This window comes from Lygodium microphyllum, chromosome 9, assembly GCF_053477565.2.
Source record: "Lygodium microphyllum isolate KBCC chromosome 9, Lygodium_microphyllum_v1.1.10, whole genome shotgun sequence".
Taxonomy (NCBI): domain Eukaryota; kingdom Viridiplantae; phylum Streptophyta; class Polypodiopsida; order Schizaeales; family Lygodiaceae; genus Lygodium; species Lygodium microphyllum.
In genome coordinates this window covers 149,211,872-149,236,926 of record NC_141143.1, presented here as the reverse complement: position 1 = coordinate 149,236,926, position 25,055 = coordinate 149,211,872, and the positions used below count along the sequence as shown (strand labels likewise).

Genomic DNA, 25,055 nt, shown 5'->3' with positions numbered 1-25,055 from the left:
AACAGCCCAAAACTGCTTGCTGTTTTACTGCAAAAACTGCCCAAAAATGACCAAAACGGGGTCCAAAGGGTGAGCAAAGTGTGCCAAAAGTTGCTGCCCACTTAGTACTAGGTGCGATACACCAAATCAGGATATTTCAGCATGAAAAGTACACCTCAGTCCACCAATAACTGCTTGCTGTAATAAATTGCAGGTATGCAGTCTAGAGAGCAAACTGTCCCAAAATAGGATCCAATGTCAAGCAAACAATGCTAGGTCCAAAGCCGGCATGAAACGGACATAAGCAAGGCCAATGACAGTGAAAATAACATGAGCTCAACACCAAGCATGTCAAAATAACATCTGCCAGTGAAAGGCACACCCCTAGACACTCTAGGCAAAGTGTTCCTGTAACTGCCAAAACCTGACACAAATAGGTATCTGCTCAAAGAGAAAGATCCAAATATGAGACTCAGCTCATAAGCATCCTGTGAACCAAGAGTACATCAATGCATATCCATAAAGATCGGAGTATGATCCCAAAGTCTCAATGTGTATGTAGCTGCTCAAGACATAAACTGCTCCAAATACATGTAAGTGCTCCAATAGCATGCAATTGTCAAAGGTCAAGAAAGCATGTAAAATGCTCCCACTGGCACAAAAGGCGTACAAAGCGAGCTCAGAAGCTCAAATAACCCAAGAGAAAGCACCAGTGATAAGTGACCCTATCAATGCATCAAGCGCATCCGAGAGAGCATGACATACATGAAGCACCGGTCGTATTAACCATGAAGCAATACATAAGCCCAAATAAGCTCTCGGTCAACTCAATGACATCCAAATAGCAACCAAGATCAGTGATCAAGTAAGCCGGGAATGCTCAAATACATCCAAATCCAAGCTCCAAATGTCGGTATGGCATACACGAACCAAATAGCATATGTCACGAACCAAAGCATGTAATGCAAAAGCCTAACTGTCAAGCAGAGACATGAGGCATAGGCGGTCCACGAGCATGCCGAGTCGGTCCAAATGCTAGTGAAGACGGAGCTAATGCGAAGCTCAAAAGCATCCCATAATCTCATACATATGCTCCAAGTCGTCCCCAAATGTCAGAGATATCATGCCAAAGCTCAAAGCATACATCCGGTATCGGTAGGTAAGTGCCAAAGCATGTAAAGTACCTTCAGCCCACTGTTATTCCAGCATGTATTTACTGTTCTAAACAGTAGATTTCAGCCCCAAATTCAAGCCAAAATCATGGTCAAACCAAATGCATACATCCCCAATACATCCGGGTAGGAAGTAGACCGCATACGGGCATCAAACAAGGTAACCGGAGTAGAGTATAAGCATTAAATGCCAATTCCAAGTGTGGCTGCCCTGTTTCCAGCACTGTATAACAGTAAATAACAGTCCCAAATCAGCCAATATTTCAAGCCAAAATCATGGCATAATCATGTGCATACATTCCCAAGGCACTAGGCATCATGTAGACCGCATACGGGCATCAAATAGCACAACCGGAATGGAGTATAAGCAACAAATGCTAATGCCAATGGTGCTGCCCTGTTTTCAGCCTGTTATGACAGTTTATGACAGTCCCAAATCTGAAGAAATCAGCCCCGAAAGATCAAGACCAATACCCAAAGCTTGAATGACATCAAACATGAAGTCTATAGCCCTCTTGATCAAGGTAGAGAGCAAGAAGCAATGGCCAAGTGTGGAGCTGAAGTAGATGAGTGCTCACAGCCTGGAAAAAAATGATGCAATCTGCCCTGTTGGTGCTGAACTTGCTGTTGCTCCACATGGGCTGAAAAGGGGGTAATGGGGGGCTCAATGATGGCCCAAGGTAGGCACATACCAAGCCATGAAGGCCCAATGCAAAGGGGAGGGAAGATATGAGCTATGGAGCTCAAGAAGAGTGGCTGCCCTTTGTTCCTGCCCTGTTTCAATCTGAGAATACACTCAAATGCCTGCAAATGCTGAAGCAATACCTCAAGGGCAAGGCCCTGATGAAGCTCAAGAAGGCCAGGATGGAGCTCGGGAAGCTGGGGAGAGTCGGGAGCTCAAGAGGTCGGCTATGGCTGCCGGGATGGAGACCCAATGCGTGAAGCGAGTCGATGCGAAGGTCAGGAAGCACCGAGTCGAGCTCAAGCAAGAGAATGCCAAGCTCTGATACCAGTTGAAAGGTGAGAAGGATCGAAGCTTGCACGCGAGCTATGGCGGGAGAGCAAGAGCAAGAAAGAGAGAGACAAGAAATGGGAACTCCAACAGTCACAATGTGTGACCGGGCCTTCCTTTATTCAAACTGTCACTAAAAGAATAAAGAATAAAGTGACGTGACGGGCGCCCGCCACCTGCAGTGTGCAGTGGCGGGTACTGTCAGTGTAGTAATACACGGGGCGGCACGGCGGAGGCGCCTTTACCCCCAACAGGAGGGATTATCAACGGGACAATTATTTGGTGCCAAATTGACTTCTGCCTCCTCCTATCCATCACCATGTCTACCATCTATGGGAGTCATGCAATAACTTACACCTCGATTTGCCTAAATGATGCTAGCATAACACCTGTGTGGCTCCGCATTATACCTCGTCTTGCTACTTTTAGAAAAGTAGTTTGCCATTCTAGGATCTCTTCATAGTATCCTTCACTTTTTCCATACTAAAACATAGCTTGCATGATGTTGGCTAGGTCCATCTCTTCATGCCATTCATGATCCCATTGCTAGACTGTGCCAGCTTTGTCTTGGCATAGGTTCATGTTCCCCACCACATTTATGGGTATGTAAACCGAAAGGATGAGTATGCTAAAATCCAATAGAAAATCCAACTAAGTAACTTACTACACACCTAGAAAAAGTAGTCGTGCAAAGCAAATTCATGAGCTTGGAGCCTAGAGGAGTCCATAGAAGAAAACACCTCACTAAAGATAGGTCAGTGGACTCTACTTGAGCACAAGAAGAGGTATAGAAGCCCACTACTGGTTGTTTGCACACCACTATTATACTTGTGAGGGGCAAAGAGAAGGAGAGAGAGAGAGAGAGAGAGAGAGAGAGAGAGAGAGAGAGAGAGAGAGAGAGAGAGAGAGAGAGCTCAACTTAATTTTGAAATAGAGCCACACATGAGGCCACATAGCTAAGTTTGTGGCTCAATTTTGAAATTGAGCCTCCTTCATTCTATGGTTTCTTTTCCATCATGATTTTAGTTAGTCTAGTAGGCTAATCATTGTGCTAAGAGTGAGGTATTGGTGTTCATGGAACATATTTCTAGGAGAGGATATGAAAATTGACTTTTTAAGAAGTCTCATTGCTTAACTTTTAATTTGTGTCTTCGTTCCTCCTTAATCAAGCTCAATTTCAAAATTGAGTCTCTCAAAGGCTAAACTAGCCTCTCTTCTCTAGCTCAATTTCAAAATGAAGCCTTTAAGTGGCTTTTATTTTCTCTCTCCTTAGGTACAATTTTAAAACTGAACCTTTAATAAGCCTTAGACTTAATATAAAGTATACCTTTTGCTTCTTCCTCATGTAGCTCAATTTCAAAATTTAGCCTCTAACTTTCCTCTTCATAGGCTCAATTTTGAGATTGAGCCTCTAGCTTGCTAGGTTGCAATTTTAAATTTTAACCTCTTAAAACCTCTTCTCTAATTATCAATTATGAAATTGAACCTCTACAAAGAGTGTAGCTCCCTTTCCTCATACTCAATATCAATATGAACCTCTAAGAGAGCATCTCATGTCTTTTTTCTTGAGCTAGAGTTCTAAATTAAGCTTATAAGAGGTCTCAATCTAAAAATTTATTCTACTCTACCAATTTAAAAAATAAGCCACCTACATTTTCAAATCGAGGATTCAACTGAATTCTCCCTTGATTGGATTCTAAAATGGTGCATCCAATTCCTATTTTCCTAGGATCACTTACAAAGGTATCTTTGCAAATGGCACTTGAATGGGTGCCAAAATTGCTAAATCACTCTTCTATTATGTTCGATAACATTGTTAATATTTAGGATACTAGACTCGCAATGTGGTCTGCTTTGCAATAGAACCACCTTTTGGCTAGTTTGTACATTATCATCTTGAGTAGGCCTTGCGCTTTGCATAATCTTAGTGATTGGAAAGGTTCCTATACATTCAATTGATCCAATTTAATAATCTTCTATTCCTTCTCACATACTATCTTCATTGCCTCTTCATCACAAGTTGTTGGCTTCCTTAGCTCCATCTTAAGTCAAAGTGACCTTGTAAGTTGGTGATAAACCAATCTTAGCTCCATCAGTCAAAGTGGCCTTGTAAGTTGGTGATAAACTAATCTTATTTTAGAAACGATAGAAATCCTAGACATGATCTAGAAACCCTTAGACTATACTTACTTAATTAATATCATTATGGTATGCTTGTGGTTCGCCAACTTCACGATTAAGCATGGGAGACTTTTATCATCATGATGTGGGATTAAATGTGATCATGACAATGCTATTTTGAAGATAGCAAACTAGATGAAGAAACGATGAGTTCAGAGGATGATGTTAGGATCAAAAGGAGAGTAGGTCTCATCATAATTATAAAAGAAGGAGATACATGCAAATTACGAGCTAATAAGGTTACACACGATGGCTAGATATAGCCCATATTTTGGGGGCTGATATGCTTTTGTAAGATGATGAAGTGGGTAGCACCCTCAAATCTATGTAAGGGGAGAAGGAGGTTGTATAGATGGAGAAAGTGAATGATTTATACAAGCAGAGAGTGAGAAGTTGCCAATTAGAAGATGATGACCTAAAGGAGAAGATGATGATGATATTGCAAGGAGTAGGTGAGTTTCTTGACATTGAGACATATGGAATCAAGTTGGTAAGAAGATAAAGAAGAGGACTCAAGGGAGTCACTCATAAATATATAAGAATATCATGCAAGTTCAAAATAACAATTGAAAAAAATACATTTTTTAAACATACAAAAGGGTGCCATATAAAGAGGTTCCTCATAGATTGAATAGAAAAGGAGTGTATTTTATTTTGGAAAATTTCACAAAAAATGATAATTTTAAATTGGCCTTGAATGGATGTGATATAGATGATTTACATGTAGTGACCCCACAAGTGCATGGTGATTGCAAAGAAGAGGTCCTATTATTCAAGAGTTCATGTTTGTGTTCAAAGATTGAAGACTCTACTTGCAAGTCGGAGGAGGTTTGTGTTTGAAGGCTAGGTGATAATTTTGGGTGGGAGTCTTAGGATCCCCCTGTCCTTGAGTATGTTCCAGGATGAGTTGATGTATGTGGAAGATCCTTATGTGTTTTTGGTGGAGTTTACTCATGTGCGAATGTTGATGCTACTCATTTTTAAACCTTGCGTATACAATTGTATTTCTATGGATGACAATTATGATTATGAAGGGGAAACCATGTTTGCAAAGAGAATGCCTTCATTCTTGCAAGATTGATGTGTTGTCCATCCCTATAAAGTATCCCCTTCGTGTCTTGTCCATCAAATTCCTTAAAGAATGACTTGTATGAGTAGACATGCCCATACATACATGTCTAGTAAGTCTCGGTCATGAAAGTTTCTTATGCCATCATTTTTTCTAAGAGCTAGAAGATGAGCTACAAGAGCTACCCTTGGTATTTTGTATTGATCCAATGTGTATATCACTACATTGTTCTCCATCATTTTCATTTAGATGTTTCTTGTGCGAGGATAATTTATTTGTTGATGAGTTGATTTAGCATCACACCTCCAACACAAAACGATGGCAATACTTTGAATACATGCTTAAGAAAAACAAAAACACGTTAAACCTTCAACAATTCACTATGCAAAGACCAAATGTTTGCATGTGCCACATTGAATAATTAGTACATTGTATGTAGGTGAAACTCATAAATCAACTATCCATAAAGGATGACTTACTTGAAATGTCACATTGAGTTACTGGCACATTATATGTAGCAAAAAATGATTTCTAGTCATTTGTATATGCAACTAATTACTAAGTATGCTACATTTCAATATCAACATCCTACAAGGAGTGTGATAAGAGATGATGGTCCAAGGTCCGAAATCCGCTAGATAATCCTTTTGTAACTTTTCTCTAAGGGTTTTAGCATTTTGTGATCTCAATTTTAGGGTCATTATCCGAACCTTGAGTATGTTATCTCTTTCCGTGTAAGCCTTTATAGCCACCTATAGTTCCAGATATCAAAAGATTAGCAGGTAACATATGCGTCCACATTTAAAAGGGCACAACGCACACATGGAGGGTTGAGATTGTGAGTCGTGATGTTGGAGGCAACTCTCTCACCTTTCAAAAGTCATGAGAAGTTCTAGACTCGAGATCTATGAGGGCAATAGAGTCTCACGAAACGTGGGGCAACGATATGGAGGATAATCAGGGTCTTTATCATCCACTTGTCAACGTCTATTCATGCTCACTGAGGAATGCAGTAGGTAGTACCGTAGTGGGACGCCGGGTTGACAAAGACCAATCTCACGTGGAAAATTTAAAAAGCAGCCCTTTGTACTAGTGATCTGTCAATAAGCGTGCATTAATATATAACAAGAGTTAATCGTGATTCGTAACTACTTATGTCTTCTTTTACCATTGGAATTTGGATTTCTTTTGCTTAAATCATTGGATTTCTACACGTTCCGGAATTCATAAAAAGGTAATGAAACGAGTTGCGACGGGCTACAGGGGCGAAAGGAATAAATAGTCTTGAGCAGTAGTACAAAATAATGGAGATGTTTGATGATGATGATTTGAGAATATTGTCCATTCTCCCAAAGCCTATAAACGACATATAGGGGAGCAGTCTGTCTTAGTATTGGCACTTGATTGCTTTTTAATTACGAGTTATTTCTGGAGAAGGTTGCCAAAAAGAATGCGAAAAAGAACGATCAGAATTTATCAGAAGCTGCGCATGAGAGAGAGAGAGAGACAGAGTTGCTGCGTGGCTCTGGTATATGAAGATTATCGGCTAAGCTCATCGGATCAAGCCAGAAGATGTTTCAAGTCTGAGAGAGAAGAAGACGCAGTAATTACTAGAGAATAAATAGATTTTTAAGATGCGGGTGTCGTCAACCCATGGCAAAATCCAATGACGAACACAAACACTACTGTTAGTTATATGGCGCGCCAGGACTGCAGCTACTGCAATCAAACTGTACTAAATTTATCGTGTAATAATCCAGGATTAGCTGCTGATGCAGGTCTGCACTAGGATCGGTGCAGGGTATAGTGCATGATACTTAGGCCGTCGACGATGAGCAATAATAATAATAATATGCATGATGATGATGAACAATCGCCGATAGAGCAAGTGGCCCTCACGGTGGCCACCACGGACGACCCCTCCGTTCCGGCATGGACCTTCCGGATTGTGGACGATCGGGCTGCTGTCGTGCGTGCTGCTGGCGTTCCTGAACCAATTCTTCTCGTACCGGACGGAGCCTCTGAGCGTCACCCTCATCACCGTCCAGATCGCGGCACTGCCCATCGGCCGCTTCATGGCCATCGCCCTCCCCTCCCACCCCTTCACCATCCGCCTCCCCCGCCCCTTCAGTAAACGCGGCGCCCTCCGACTCGGCTTCTCGCTCAACCCAGGGCCCTTCAATGTCAAAGAGCACGTCCTCATCACCATCCTCGCCAACGCCGGCAGTGCCTCTGCCTACGCCGTCAGTATCGTCGACATCGTCAAAGCCTTCTACAGGCGCAACATCTCCTTCTCGGCTGGCTTGCTCATCATCCTCACCACACAGGTAAGCCTATCTTTCATTAGTTGCCCGATTAATTCGGCCGAAGATAGATATTACTATATGAGTACAGGCCTCAAATTTTGCGAACGTGTCGGTTCTCTCCCGGTTACTTGCCGGTCACTTAAATTTTTTATATTTATTTGAATAATTAATTTGGATGATGCAAGCTAGTCATCATCTTCTCACGCAAGTGCATGGTTATAAGCGTCTGCCAAACCTCCCATATTTGTAGACATGGTGGAGGGTTCGAAACTTGGGAAGTCAATCGGGGAGAGACCAAACCTCATTTTAGGGGCCTTTTTATTCTGTGGGACCCATAATTACCTGGTACGGGCTGAACCCGTCAAAATTTGTGGGGCCTATGTTGATATATATCCACAGCCGGTTAATTCAGTTGCAAAACCTTCCATGCTGATAATATCGATCCACTTATAGGTAAGCAAGATGCTCAGTGAGGACAGACTTTGATGTGTTTGATGCTTTGTTTGTAAGGCCATGCTTTTATAGTGCAGTGCAACTTTGATGTACACTCCTGAATAGCCTAATTGAATTTCACGGTTTGGTCTTATTAGTAGGACATGCTATTCTAACGCTGGTTACACACCTGCATGGACATGCAAATGGGAGCCCTTTTATGTATTTTTTTTTTAAAAAATGGAAGTGTCATCAAAAGAGGGGTATTTGGGGGGCTCCGGCCTTGTTACTCAAGAGGATAGTTGCAAATTTTGAGTCGTATCCTTGTTAGCAACTTATAGATTCATCTATTCATGGAGCTTTTGCAGTTTCTCAACATCTAGTTCAATGAGAGTTCATTTGGAAAAAAAAAAGGGATGTAAAACCAATTATTAGATCTACAAATTCATTTTAAAAATTTTCTTTCTACACTTCTAAATATTCCATAGATAGTAGCTTCTTATTCCAAACTAGAAGGGGGTAAGCAATAGATTTCCCCTAACAATACCACCTTCCAATTCAATCTAGTAGGGTGATATACATGATCCAGACCTACGACAAACAAAAAATATTAATATTTTGGGTATAGTTCAAGCCTAAGGGGGGGGGGAATAGACTCTACCTCTTACATCTTGGACATACCCCATTCCCAATCCTAGCCTAAATTGCTGTCTTATTGGTCCATAAGTCTTTGAGTGTGATGAGCCAGATTAGGCAAGGAAGCTCTGGTTGAATGAGTTGATTCCACACATCTAAGAGAGGGAGGATAGGTTTATTCCCTAACATGCAAATTACCCCTTGTGATTAAATGGTTGATTGAGGTTGTTTACAAGTGAGAGGTGGGGGCCCCACATCTCTCTTGTTTGATTGACAAAAGCTCGGTTTCATCTTGTTTGAGGTTAAGGTAGTCTTTCAGCTATAGTTCAATCACCCACTATTTGGTATTCCTATCCCAAATGTCAACCTATGATCTTATCCCCTTCTTGGAAATCTTATAGGCTTTGTTTAACACTTGTTCTATTATGGGGTTTTCAACGAAGCTGAACCACACATATTTTGCTAAGCACCAACAAGGGAGGGTGAGATTAGGGTGTCATGATGGGACCAACAAGTTCTTGCATTTGAATTAGGCTTGCCAAAGAACCTTGGTCATGGTTGAACAATCCTTGGTCTTAATCTTTATTGGATTGATAATAACTATTAGAGGATCCATGTTCTTCCATTCAAGGTAGCCATGAATATGAAATTGTTTAGCTACATCATACAAGAGGGTGATTGAGTCCTTCTCTCCTCTACTTCAGCTTCTAGCCACCCACATAATTGCAAGCTTATTTGCAACAACTTGGATGTTGGATAAATCAAGATCCCCCTAGCTTTTTTGGGGTAGTACTAAATAGCACATGAGAGCTTTGGAATTTCAAAATTGTCACCATCTCACTCCACAGAATGTTCCTCCCCAAATCCTTGAGCTCTACTTCATTCTAGCTTAAGAGGGTTATTGACAAGCCAAGAAGTAGATTGCAGAGGGTAGAATGATGTATTTGAGAACTAAACATCTCCTTGCCATATGAAGTTGCATGCCTTTATTTTTTTCTAATTTTTTTATGTAGTAGCTAGTCCAACCTTTGTTTAAGTGTGATCTCAAATCTCATATGTATCCCTAAGAATATGAATATGTTTTCCACTTTTATCTCCCTACAACTAGGAATTTATATGTCTTTGATGTTAGCTTATCAATCTCTGCTTGAATCAGCAACCCAAGGCAATGAGTACAATTGCACCCAATATTAAAGGGGACAAGGGGAGAGCTTGTCTAATTCATCTCCTTAATATATACTTGAGGCTTTTCCAAATAGAGTACTAATATACTTAATGAACCTCTTGAAAAAAGTCTCATTCTAGCTTGTCATAGGCTTTTTCAAATTTGAAGAACACAAAATCATGGTTGGATTTTTGGGTGAAAGCTATGCCTTCCCAAAAATCTATTATATGGAGTCCAATATGTATCTTCCTTTTATGAATCCCTTTTACTCCTTTCTAATCCGAGAATCCAAATGTGGGGAGAGCCTTCTTACTAGAGTTTTAGCATATAGTTTATATGTAGATGTAGGGCAAGTGCTAGGTCTCTAATTTGATAGGAGTTCCTTCTGCTCTCTCTTGTAAATCAATTTTACTACCCCTTCATTGACCATGTGGGGGGGGGGGGGAGGGCGAGCTCCAACTTGACATATCCTTTCCAAACTTTCAATAGGGGGAGATTTGCATTCTTTAAATTCTTTGAAGGATTCATTAGGAAACCCATGTAACCTTGAACTCTTACCCTTGGCTCGGGCATCTATGTAATCACCTTTTTCTTGGTCATGGCTATTTTTGCTTTGGAGAAGTATCTTCTAGATTGCTCCCTCTCAAGGAGGTGAAAGATTTTTATAAAACAATCTTTGGGTATACTTCATTTTTAATAGTGTCCTTTGCATGGGTTCAATCTTGCCTAATGCAAAGTGGTACAATATCCTTTTCTTTCTTCTTTTTAAGGACATTGAACATTTCTTTAGAAGGCATGTTAGCCCTCCCTACCCAACATTCTCTAGTAAATGGATAAATAGTAGAAGCCTTAGTCTCTTCCAAGACTCTGAATTGATGCTTCATCTTAAGAAGCTCAGATTGAAGGTGAGGTTACTAAGCATTTATCCAGACTTTGAGATTAATATCTTCTAGCTTTACATTCTCTACTTTTTTAACGTGCATGGTCTCTCATAGGGTTCCCTATATGTATATCCTCTACATCATGTGCGTTCAAGGCCTATTTGTAAATATCCTTATATGTGAGTTTTCCTTGAATAAAACACAACCCTTTTCTATTCAATCTGTAAATAATAACTCCTTTATATTATACCCTTTTATAAGTAAAAAATGTATAAAAATTCTATTTGAAAAATACCTTATTTTGAACCCATGTGATGCAAACATATATTCATGAGTGACCTCCCCAAGCATTGTCTTAACTTCCTTGAGGAAGAATTGGGCTTCTCTAATTGGTCCTATCAAAGATAAAGTAGGAGAGATCAATAGGCATTAAAATGGCCCGTTCCAAATGCTTCTGATCCCTTATCTAACCATTCTATTGCTAAACAATCTATGCTTAGTGTGCTAGCTTTAACTACTTGAGAGCAATTAGATAAACTTAAATGACTAGAAAAATGATTGGAGGTTACTATTGTTTTAATCATCCTACATTTTGTACTGAAAAATGTCGCCAATAGGCTTACCAACACATAAAATCTTTCTTTTCAAAGATTAGCGCTCACCTAATTATTGGAACAAGAGAGCCCTACCTCATCACTTACATCCACCAACCTGTGAAAGGATTTAGTTAACAACCACTTCATTTTTTTCTTCACCTACTACACACTTCTAGTTTTCCAAATACCTAACTTTTGTGAACTCAACCATATTAAAGTCCACAACATGTATTCTGGGGCATTGAATCACTTGTAGAGTCCAAAATTTTCCCCTTGCGAAGGGGTTGTTAGGTGAATGCATACAAATAACAAATAAACTCTTGACCAATTTAAAAAAATATCCTAGCATTGGATTCTCCTCATCCAATATTATTTTCTACACACAATCTTTAAACTACAACCTCACCCTCCCTTAATGTTGTTTTGCTAGTAGAGTGCCAAACATGATTCTTTGAGATTGTGCACAATTGTTTTTCAATTTGTTCATCAATTTTATTTACCTCTTGTAGGTGGATCGCATCAAGGAAAATGAAAAGCCTATTTTAGAATTCTTTGGCATGGATGATTGCTCATCAAATTGTAAGGTCAAGGTGGGGATGACAATGGGTTTGCTTGCCAATTGTCCTTACTATATAGATGAATATTGTCTTTGTTGAGGTTTCATTGAGGAGGGCTCTACTGGTGTTCAGCTTCATTGAGGATACAATGAGGACCTGCATGGTTTTCAAGCCCCATAGTTTCTTTGATGCCCTCCCCTTGATTGATGGGAGTTCCTCCACCACCTCATGCCAACAGCTCTCCAATAACTCCCAAGTTTTTGGGTCGAACTCCAAATCCCCATATTTCTCCTCCTTCTAGGTGACTGACACCTTCCCCTCTCCCCCACTAGGCGTGAGTTATGTGGTTCAAGTATTCTATGAAGAGGTCACTGAATAGCAGGTTACCAACTATGTTACCATACAATTTCTAAAGAGAATCAACCATACCAAGCTCATGATAAAAAGCTTTTGGGGTGGAGGGGGGTGGGCAAGATGGAGTTTTGTGGGGGAGTTTGAAGAGGGAGAGAGAAGTGTTCCATGTCGTGGGGGAGCTAGGTGGAGTGGAGTTTCCTTTTATTGGGGGGGGGGGGGGGGGGGGGGGTGTGGCTAAATGTATGATGGGTGCAAAGATTGTACCAAACTTTGGAAAGATGGGAGGCAGATTTTGCATGATGCTCCCAAGGGAGGAAGATACAAAGGGAACATTTGGGTGGGAATCAATATGTTTCACTAGTGAATAGGCGTTTGATTTAGTATCATTTACATGTAGGATACTGGGGCACATTTTTAATATTAGGACGGTAGTAAACAATGATACAAAAAACTTTTTTTATTCTCAACTCGTAAAATTCCAATTTTTATCACTAAAATACTTGAAAAAACTACCAATATTTTTAAGGGCATAGCAAAATTCCAACTGATATTTTAGAATTCTAGTCATGCAAAGATACTAAAATGTGATTTTTTGTTAGCATTGGTAGACAATACACTTGAATCAAGTGGTTTTACACATAGACTAGATATTTGTATAAGCATATCCTAGTTCTTCTTCTTTATTGATTGGTGAAATTCATCCAAGGCGCTACCAAAAAGCACATGGATAACAACATTTTTGCCCAAAAAAAAGAAAAAATGGGCACGGAGTGTACTAAATGCAACCAAGAAAGTGAGTGTAAGCTTACTCATGTGTGTGATATGATGTAAAAGAAAGGTTTTTATTGGTCCTTTAATGTATTGGTAAGCACCCACATCCCGCACCCCCCCCCCCCCCCCCCAAAATGGTTCTTTAACCTAAATGAGGGTGGGTTTCCTTCTCTTCTTTTCCCTTTATATGTTGTTGTTGTTGTTGTTGTTGTGCGTGTGCGTGTGCGTGTGCATGTGCGTGCGTGCGTGCGTGTGTGTGTGTACATACATCCATAGACACTTGTACATTATGCATATACACATATTTAGCAACTAAATGGTTAGTTTTAAACAAGTAAAGGACGTGGAATTTGGCAAGAGTTACTTTCTTGTATTAGGAAAATCTTTGCCAAGATATTAATGTTGATTTATAAAGAGATGCAGCTAGTAAATCAAACTCAATGTTACAACTTTATGATGAGGGTTTTCTAGGTGGTGTACCTTTCTTTTATGTGTGCAACTTGTATGCATTGTAATTCAATAAGTGATATATTGTTTCAAACAACTAACTCTAAGTTTTCTTGGGATGCTATAGGTGTTAGGATATAGATGGACAGGCTTGTTTAAAAGATATTTGGTTGAGCCAGCACAAATGTGGTGGCCAAGCACACTCATTCAGGTTTCTCTATTTAGGTATTACCTGGAAGGGCCACATGAGTTTGAGGAAGCATTTTTTGCACATGTATTAGTAATGACTAACTAGCTAATTACACATTATGCAGAACATTGCATGAGAAGGATACATCAAGGGGACTTTCAAGAAGTCAATTCTTCTTCATGTTCATGGTTGCAAGCCTCACATATTATGTACTTCCCGGCTACTTATTTAACACAATCACATATTTCTCATGGTTGTGTTGGATATTCCCAAACTCTGTGACTGCTCAACAATTGGGCTCTGGTCTTCAAGGACTTGGTTTGGGTGCCTTTAGTCTCGATTGGTCTGGCATCTCTTCCTATCTTGGGAGCCCATTGGTGACTCCTTTTTTTGCTATTGTTAATGTTGCAATGGGTTTTTTCCTCTTCATTTATGTGATGCTCCCAATTGCATATTGGAGCAACTTGTACAATGCAAAAGCATATCCAATCTTCTCCTCACATCTTTTCACTGCCAAAGGGACCACTTATGATATCCAAAAAGTCTTAAATTCGGATTTCACACTGAATGGAGCAGCTTATGAACAACAAGGGCAAGTACATCTAAGTGTGGTGTTTGCTTTAGCATATGGACTTGGATTTGCAACCATTGCAGCTACTCTCACTCATGTCCTTTGCTTCTATGGAAAGTAAGTGTTTCTTGAAATCCCTTGACCCATGTATAATGCCTATGTATAATTTAAACTTGACAATGTATGACCCATTGAACCCCCTAGCATCTCTAGCTATCATTCTTATTAGACCTATTTTCTTGAAAATTTTAGAGTGAGTTTGATTCTACCAATACATAAAAATGGAGTCGAAGTGGCATCTTGCTGAAGACATTCTAGAATAGTGAAATCAGATATTCCAAACTCCTAGAACCTAACAACATCATGAGTTGCTAGAGAAGGGAGGCCCCTTTTGCATAACCCATTGTAGTGGTTTGGGGGATCATAGCCACACCATGGACAACCTCTCGAATTACTACAACTTGGAAGCCACCCCACGCATAGGTTACTGCAGTTGGGGATGGGGAATCTGATGGCTGTCGTGTAAGAGCTCATAATGTTGTCATAATGCAGAGCGTCACTCAGTCAAATAATATGCTTGGAACTTCCTGTGTAGATACTCTCTTATAGAAAGGATGAGATCAACTCTTCCATTCCCCTGCCTCTATTTCCCATACCAATTATCCCAGCTTAAGTGGAGTAGAATGTAAAAAGGAGAAAGAACTTCTCGTGCTTGTGAAAATAATGCAGGGTTTTCCCACAATGGGAAATGACAGCAACTTGTGTGTGCCGAATCATGATCTCTCGTGCAGAAGGATGAAGACAAATCCTCTGTTTCCCTACTTCAACTACCAATCCGGATCCTCCTTTGTTTCCCCTGATCCATCTACAAATACGGTCAGAATGCATTTAATGTAAAAACACAGACGCGCTAGGAAAAACGGAGACCCTCCTGATTTATATGGACTTCTACGATCTATGCCCGTAATATGGGCTTATGAGTAACGATTAATATGACAGTGTGTCTAGGCAACCATGTAGTAGCAATTATAAGAAAGCTACCTATGCTTGCATTGGAAGGAATTCTCAGAATATCTGGCTTGTTGGTTGGACAGAGAGATATGGCAAATGAGCCGAGCTGCTGTGAATATGCAACCTGATGTCCATACCAGGCTGATGCAGAAGTATCCTGATATACCCCGGTTGTGGTGGAACATACTTCTGTTTGGGTCATTTGGAGTCTCGCTACTAGTTTGCATTGTCTTTAAACACCAGCTACAGTTTCCATGGTGGGGTTTGCTACTTGCAACTGCACTTGCAGCAGGGTTCACCCTCCCAATTGGAATTATCGCTGCTACAACCAACCAGGTAATTTCTCTTGTAAGGTTAGGTTGTTTCGGCGTCAGTATTGGGAACGCAGTATTCAACCGTGTCCAGTTTATAAGTACTATCCAGTCGAATTGTAATGCTAATCTTTACAGTAATTAGTACATACGTTGATGCTACAGTTCACTATCAAATTATATACCCGTGAAACAAATATACAGTTGTATTGATGCTGATTTTGTATCACATGATTGCCCTGGTTCAGACGCCCGGCTTGAATATTGTGACGGAGTATATCATGGGTTACATACTCCCTGGCAGGCCACTTGCAAATGTTTGTTTCAAGGCATATGGGTACATGAGCATGAGCCAAGCCATTGGCTTTCTCGGGGACTTCAAACTCGGTCATTACATGAAGATTCCTCCACGTTCTATGTTCTTGGTTCAGGTTTGGATTTGCCGCCTTACAAGTTACAGTTCCATTTCATGTGGCATCTTTTGTTTGCATCTTCATTTCTGGGAATGACAGCAGGAATCTGCACCCTTACAAGTTACAGTTCCATTTCATGTGGCATCTTTTGTTTGCATCTTCATTTCTGGGAATGACAGCAGGAATCTGCACCCTTGCAGAATTTTAATGTAGACAACTCACAGCTAACTGCTTAGACAAGAAATGGTTTTCCACCCACACTTAATCAGTAAATGCCCGTTGGCCGAGGAATGCATCGCACCCGTCATCTTTTCTGTGCCCCAGTGCTGGTGTTTGCATCTTGCCTTCACTCCATCATTCTGCAAGCCAATTGTGGTTAGCAGTACACCTGTCAAAGGGACCAGCATGATTTGCTTCACATTATCTAGTCTGGTTGATTAGGGCTTGATAAATTCACGTGCATGCAGCCCACAGTTTTTCAGGGTACTTCTGTTTTCTTGTAACTGGTTTAGGTAGGCCTGTGAATTGATGCTGGAGATGTTAATGTGCTTGGGCCAACGTCAAGCCATTAAATAACTGTCACTCTGAACATGCAACAGTGGACCTGCTGCAAAGGGACACAAATATGGTAGTGAACAAACTTAAACTTGCATGTCCAAAATTTTCACTTTTAATCACACAGCATTTGCATGTTTACAGTCAGCCTTAGAAAGAAAAGATATAGTAATGTCTGCAGAAGATCACAATGGCCCTAGAAAGAAAAGATATAGTAATCTGAAGGTTCCTCGCAGAACACTCTAGAGTGTAGCTTGAGAGCTCCATATGAATCGTGCACTTGTGCGCACATCGTTGCCACGCACCGACCGTATGCATCCTAACCCGTTCATGGGTTTGCTTGGCAGGTGATTGGGACACTGGTAGCTGGGATAGTCAACATGGGAGTCGCATGGTGGCTTCTTAATTCAGTTGAGAACATATGCGATACTGATCTCCTTCCAGCAAGTAGCCCTTGGACCTGCCCATTTGATGCTGTCTTTTTTGATGCTTCAGTCATTTGGGGTCTAGTGGGACCAAAAAGGATATTTGGCAGTGAGGGGGTATATTCTGCCCTCAATTGGTTCTTTGCGTTTGGTGCCACGGCACCTATAGTGGTCTGGATGCTACACAGGGCCTTCCCCAGGGTATGGTGGATTCCCCTTATAAACATGCCGGTACTTGTGGGATCGACGGCGAACATGCCTCCCGCCACTACTGTGAACTACACATCATGGGTAATTGTGGGGACTATCTTCAACTATTTTGTGTTCAAGTACCATAAGAAGTGGTGGAAGCGGTACAATTATGTGCTCTCTGCGGCTCTTGACGCGGGCCTTGCTTTCATGGCTGTGGCCTTGTACTTCACCTTACAGTTCTCCAACATCCAGTTAAACTGGTGGGGAACAAAACGGGACCACTGCCCACTGGCACACTGCCCCACCGCTCCCGGGATTGTATCACCCAACTGCCCACTCACCCACTACTGATTAATCACCGACCGAGAGCTGAAGGAGAGCCCTTCGTCGGTATGCTATGCTCTATGAAGCCATACGATATGCCAATCTCCCATCAACGCACACGTCCTATGACAAGAAGAGCTCTTTTGGGGTATATGCCTACAATCATCGGTCTCTCTGTTTAAAAATCATCATGATCGTGATTAATTGGAATGTTTGTTTACCATTCGGCTGGACCTCCTATGACATCACACCCTTTACGCCCTCCCAAGGGCCAAGAGGCGATTTCTATCGTTCTCACGGGCATGCAAGATCACAAGGAACTCTAGACACTAATCTAGACTAGATTAGATAGTAAACAAACCCCTATCTAGTAAGTGCACAAGTTTTTCTTGCTAGCATCTCGGAATTTTCTGATTTAAACTAGTTTTTTAGTTGTGTAGATGTCAATGAAGCTATAACTAGTAGAATAAGTGTGTATATAGTAAGACAGGATAAATCATTATTTAACATCGAACATAACCATGTTTTCTACGTAAACATCTAGCGATAACTAGTAAAATAAGTACGTGTAATAAATGAAAATAATAAAAGAAATATTCTATGTAACATCCACATAGTCATGCTTATATAATTAACCTAAATAACACATATCTCAATCAATAGGACTATCTACCATGTAGCATGATCTCAAATAAGATAATGTTGAATACACACTCCTAACATTGGACATATCCTCTAAGGTACACTTCATGCACAATTAGATTATTTTTAATCCCCAAATATATGGCATAAGTAAGCCAAACAAGTTTACTTATCAACTAATAATATCATATTCAAATTCTATTTTTTTGATAGCATTTTACTTTCACATTAAAAAAGAAAAAAGAATAAGAATCATGTCCACTTCAACTCAATGGTTCTAAAACCCACACAAGTGCAAATAATCGTCGAAACTTAAGTGGACCTCTTATAAACTAGGGGCACACCCATCCATTATTATGACTGATAACACCTTTTTGTTAAAATAGTATGTGATCTAATTAGCCTTTGCTAGAGCACTCCCATGCCACAAGAAGTTCAAGGCTTCAAGTCCTTATATAGTGTCTAAATTAAGCCACATTACACCCATCACACATTTTTCTTGAAACTCAATCATAGTTACTATTGTGCATAGATTGAAAATTCATGTAATCACTCAAAATGAGGCTAGTGTGAATATTTTTGTGGTAATGTTGAGTGCTTGTTAACCTTCAAAACTTGGTACATTCTAACTTACAGAATATGTTGGTAGATAGCATTTTTAGGAAATTCAGGTTTCTGTGGTTGAAAGTTAATTAATGCTTTGCAAGAATATAAAATTTTTGAGTGAACATGTAACTATTCAATCCCTATTATTGTAACGTAGTTGTGAACCTTTGGGTAAGTTGCATGTTTTCCCTAAGTAGGTTCTCGATAAAATCATAACAAAACTACTCACTTTCAAAAATTAGTTAAAAATCAACATGTGCCTTTTTTGAAAAATCTCAAATTTGATGTATTTTTTCAAATTTCACTACTTTATTACTAAATATAATTGGTGAACTTTTTTTTTCATCATTTTATATTCACACTAGTATAAGGATAAGTATGAAAAGTTTCATGACTATGAAAATTATGCACTTATTTGATGTGTGGAACCAATAATCTACCAACAAGGATATCATGACCTTAACTTTTAATATATTTTGATCTTAGAGTTGTCAACTATCTAGTCACACTAGACAAGTGTATAGATATAAAATGGAATTCTCATTCTTGACATGTGAAATAGGATCGTATAAATTGTAGCAAGTAGTCATATTAGTATAGTAGTTAGTATAACATAAGAGAAGTAAATGTGTATATCACAAAGGCTAAAAGATGACTTTAAGTTTTCAATATATTAATGACTACAGACTAACTTAACAATATGCATGATGTGAAGATTACATTTTATCATGAGACTAGATATCTACTTATAATTATGAACATAGATATTACACAAGGTTTTATAGCAAACCCTTTTAACGACAACTTGATATAATGGCATCAACTTCCTCTTTTGATATCATAAAGAGAACTACATCAGAGTGAAAGACCCTTTAAATCTATTCTATTTATTATTTGGAGATTTGCCTTAGGGATCTTGAACCAACTAAAATGATCCCAAGCTTATGTGAGGCACGAGGAGAAGTTTGGTATTCAAGAAAATAAAGATAGCTTTTTTTTAAAGGATAAGTCAAGGTTATGATTATTTTGTATCTACTCTCTCTCTCTCTCTCTCTCTCTCTCTCTCTCTCTCTCTCTCTCAAAATTAAATGTAGGATATGACCATGGTTGGAAAAGGGAAAGGCACGAGGGGGGAGGGGATTGGTATGCACCTTACAAGACATGTAAGATACCATATGAGTTCAAAAGAAATGTATTTTATTTGGTAAAATTTACAAAATTATATTTTCAAAAGGGATTTTTATCTAATTTAAAAAACATATGAAGTTTAGTAAAGTAAAATAGATCATTTTATGGTATTATAGCATATAAAGCAAGGGCATTTCTTAATATGCTTTGAGCGCATGTTATATAGATGACTTCTTACAAGTGTACCCCTCTAAGAGAAAATGTGAATTTCTTTCTTAATTAGGCATATGGCATGATATATTTTAATAGTCAAACATCTACATGCAATGTATATATACTCTAGAAATATTCACAAATGTGCATACACTATAAAGAGAGAGTTGAATTTCTTTTTTATTGAACATATGGAAAGAGATAATAATTTTAATGGTTAAACATGTTTATGCAATATATACACACACGTACACACACACACACACACACACTCTCTCTCTCTCTCTCTCTCTCTCTCTCTCTCTCTCTCTCTCTCAAATCACATAACTGTGCATAGACTATAAAACATATGAACAACATATACACATATATACATATATCAGTGCACAAATATATGTAAATATATATAAACATACATGCATAGACTATAAAACATATGAACAATATATACACATATATACGTATATCAGTGCACAAATATATGTAAATATATATAAACATACATACATATACGCACACATGTATTCATATATATGTATACATACTTGTACAGACATAAAAATATATAAGTGAGAAAAAATTGTGTGTGAGAGAGAAGAGGAAAGAATGTATACACACTTATAAAACATGCACTTACAAAGATGCGCAAGTGCACAAATATATACATTTACATATATATGTACAAGTCATATATACATATACATGCACATATATGAGGTGAAGAAAGATGAGAGATGAAAAAAATGTCAGAGAGAAAACTAGGGAGAGAGAAAGAGGAGAGAGAAGACTGCAGAGAAGAGAGAAAGACTGCAAGAAGAGAGAGAAGAGTGACGAGGAGAGAGAAAGACTAGATTTAGAGAGAGAAAGACAGGAAAGAAGGGGAAGCCATAGAAGCTGTGAGCAAGAAAGGAGAGAAAGTCTGTAATTGTGTTATTGTGTCAAAAAGATATGTAAAATTACATGTCCTCTCCTTTTATACCAATGTCAGTGTGACATGGCATAATATCAATATTATTTACACTAATTCCTTATTCTCAGCTTCTTACAAAAAAAGAAAGAAGAGAAAATAAAAATGGAGAGAGAGAGAGAGAGAGAGAACATGTTTACGAGACTATACAAATAGACACACATATATTCAGCACACACATATATATTTACACACATACAAACATATACATATATATATGTGGATGTGCACACACATACACATGGAGTATAGAGAAAATGAAAAAAGAAAAAAAAGTATGTGTGTGTATCACTCATTCATTACTTCATACATACATATATACATATATGTGGATGAGCACACACATACACATGGAGCATAGAGAAAATAAAAAAAGAAAATAAAAGTTTTCATTCATTATTACATACATACATACATATATGAGAGAGAGAGAGAGAGAGAGAGAGAATAAGAAAAAAAAAAGAAGGAGAAGAAAAAGAAAAGCGATGGAAGAGCGGAAAAGAAAGGAGAGACAAGAGAGAAAGAAAAGATAGAGGAGAGAAAATCATTAGAAGAAAGTATGTATACTTATGAGACTACACAAATGGATACACATATAAAACATAAACATAGTCACACACATTTAGACACACACATATACACATATTAATGCACACAAACACATACATGTAGAGAGAGAGAAAGAGGGAGAGAGAACATAGAAAAAATATGAATAGGAAAAAATAGAAAACATGTGTATATCATTCATTTATACATATATCCCCACATACACATGAATGTGTGTATTATTCATACTTAATACATGTATATATATATATATTATTAAAATGTTTTTATAGTATCTATAAAAATATTATAATAATATGTATGATTATAATTATATATATTATAAATAATAAATAATATAATACATATGATATAATTATACATTAATTCAATAATATATATATTACTTGCAATTATTAATACATTAATATAATATGTTGCATACTAATTATAACTATATTAATTATATATATATATATTATAATAATTTAATTAACATATATATGTATTATGTATCATGTATATATTTTAAAATATAATTATAATCTATAATATCAATTAATATATTATTATTATTATTGTATTTAATTATACTCCATGTATTATTTGCATTAATCATAATTCTAATATATGAGTTATAATTATTAATAATTTAATGTACTTGAGTACATTTATAACAATTAATATATATAATGATAAAATAATATAATTTATTAGATATTGATTATTAATTATTAATACATAAATTAATCATTAATAAATATATATACAATTATATTTCAATTAGCATATTGTACATATATAATTTGCATATATGTTATCAATTATTGAGAGAGAGAGAGAGAGAGAGAGAGAGAGAGAGAGAGAGAGAGAGAGAGAGAGAGAGAGAGAGAGAGAGAGAGAGAATAAGAATAAGTAACTCTCAATATAGTTAATGGGTTTTCAAATTTATATAATGTTATAGGCTTAGCGAGGATAATATGCTTGCTATGATAGGCTCAATGTGAATAGAAATCATCATTAAATGTGTTTATCTTTAAGAAACTTTGAGAAATAGTCATAATGGCTATTTGGAGATATAACTTGTCTTAATCTTGTTAACACTAGTGTTGTAGTTAAAAAGCTACTTTGGTGGCAATTTGGACTCTCTACAAAAAATTCAATTTCCTATGAATGAGAAAGATTAAGAAGAAATGATTTTAGAAAAATATGATCAACACAAGGTAGTAGCTAGAAATTCATAAAAAGGGCCAAAACTAGCTAGAAAGTGTATATTTTTTTGTTCAACTTTAAGACTATTTTTACATAAAATAAAAAACTTTTAGTATTACTAATCAAAACTATCTCAAAAAACATTTTATTAAGCTTAAAATTTCATAAAAAATAGTTTGATATTAAGAGATTTGGAATTAAATAAAGACTATCAAATTTTTAAGAGCTCTAAATAGCATTGTTGAGTACTAGTGTAAATGTTGGTATTCCACTCCCTATATATTATTGAGTGTCACATCTCTATATATTGTACATTTATGCATTCAATATTGTATCAGCCTAAGTTACCACTACTATTAAAGCTCACATTATGTTTCTTAAATCAACCTTTTATGAACTCTCTTGCCACATGAAACATACTTTTGAACACTCACATGAAGTAGTAAGAGAATCTAAACACAAAGCACCTAGTGTAAGTTATGTAGAATGACTATTCACATGATTTTGGAATCTTACCAACATAGAATCCAAACTTGATATATAGTACATTAAATATTATGTTACATAAAGATGAAGTTTTCTTGTCCTTGTTAATTCTTAACTAAAAAGATAATTCATCACCAATATTGTAAATTTTCATATTAAGAAATTGTGATTAAAATGCATAAGTGAAGTAAAAATGTGTGTTTGCATGGAAACACATCTAATTGGCAAAAAAATCTTCAAAAGTTAATAGCTCATGAACCGTGGCACAAAACAAGGGGCCGTAAAAAGGAAAAGTGGCCAATTTGAAGGGAGGAATAGGGTTGTAAAATCAAATTTTACTTGTGATGTATGTAGGATGCATTCACATGGAAGAAGCAGCAAAACAAAGGATAAAGAGAAATGGACAAGGAATGGCCTAGGGTGGCAGGGTGAAAAATAGAACGGGTAGGTGGGGAAAGGACCCCATTAGGGAAAAATTAGGATATGGTATACTTGAATGATCCGATAGGGACATTTCCATGAGGGTGTGCAAAATAGACACGCAGGGACGCATCCCCACACTTAAGACCTTAATAGATCGGGTTGACTAAACAATAGAGACCTAACACTTGACCACAAACTAGAATCTAATGTCACCACACTTAAAACATGACCAACTCTTGTAAAAGAAAGGGGTCAGGTTAGAAAAACTTGGCTCGATTTGCAGATGGTTGAGGTGAACTGTCACTCACACGTGAAAGATCATAGTCGTCGGCAGGAGGTACCATAACTCGCCATATCACACTTGTCCAACATAGCATGGACTATGTAGTAGCACCCAAGGAGATAACATTGTTGATGAAGAGCTAGTTAAGTTGTCACGATGGCGAAGTATACAACATTCAAGCTTGAAAGTCACTCATATTGGAATGATAGATTAGTTGATCGCCCCATGACTAATGTCACTTCAAGGGATAATAATTAAAATCTATATCTCACACCTAGTTTAGAAGTCAACAAGTGGGATGGTTCAAAGAGGGAGTGTGCCAACATGCATAGTTTGATGGTGCATCAGTGCATCTCAATCCATCTGGCATAGCTGAAAGAAGGAAGACCAGGGAGCCTTATCGTGCAATGTACTAGACATAGTGAAATGTTATGATGATGGTGGAGGCCCGTCTTGTATGTGCATAGGAAAATGAGAACGTACCTGACTCCAATTGTCATAACGTTCCTCAATCCTCACCTCTCAATTAATAAAAAGGAAATCAATCACACTCAGCTCTCCCTCTATATCATGCTCTCTAGATAGATACAGGAGGGCAACCTGTTTCTCACACCCATGGATTGAATCCTTACTACCACTTGTGCAAAGGTTGTATGCCTTCTTGTGCGCAATGGTGCTTATAGTGCTGTGCACAGGAACAATTTGTGCTTTGTGCATTGAAGGGCCCATCTCGTGTGTGTGTAACACTCCATTCACACATCTCACTGCTCAATTGAATATAAAGGGCAAGAAATTGTCACTCATCCCACCCTTTGTCTCACACTTTGTTGATAGAACATAGGGCAATCCCCATACTCACATCCCCATCTTATTAGGATGAAAGCTCACATTACTCAAAGGATTGCTGATGAAGATCGGCTTCATTTGATTAATGATGTCAACTTGTATTGGTTAATGAAGAGGCATACCCAAGGAGGTAGCCAACAAGTCTAGTACTTG

General features: G+C 38.1%; 1 protein-coding gene across 1 annotated transcript; it reads left to right on the top strand.

Moving 5' to 3' along the window:
* Positions 1–6,821: 6,821 nt before the first annotated feature.
* LOC148031701 (oligopeptide transporter 4-like) lies at positions 6,822–17,942 on the top strand. The gene is made up of 6 exons (XM_087685272.1): positions 6,822–7,740; positions 13,686–13,783; positions 13,873–14,436; positions 15,414–15,666; positions 15,890–16,072; positions 16,957–17,942. Exons 1-6 carry the CDS (start codon positions 7,489–7,491, stop codon positions 17,575–17,577), a joined length of 1,971 nt encoding a protein of 656 aa, XP_087541398.1. The 5' UTR covers positions 6,822–7,488; the 3' UTR covers positions 17,578–17,942.
* Positions 17,943–25,055: the final 7,113 nt, after the last annotated feature.

Bases quoted from the DNA above. Each gene is read 5' to 3' on its own strand.
- LOC148031701 (XM_087685272.1), top strand. From the start codon at position 7,489: ATGGCCATCGCCCTCCCCTCCCACCCCTTCACCATCCGCCTCCCCCGC. The intron at 13,784-13,872 runs GTATTACCTGGA...CACATTATGCAG, and splicing joins ATTCAGGTTTCTCTATTTAG to AACATTGCATGAGAAGGATA. The intron at 15,667-15,889 runs GTAATTTCTCTT...GCCCTGGTTCAG, and splicing joins TCGCTGCTACAACCAACCAG to ACGCCCGGCTTGAATATTGT.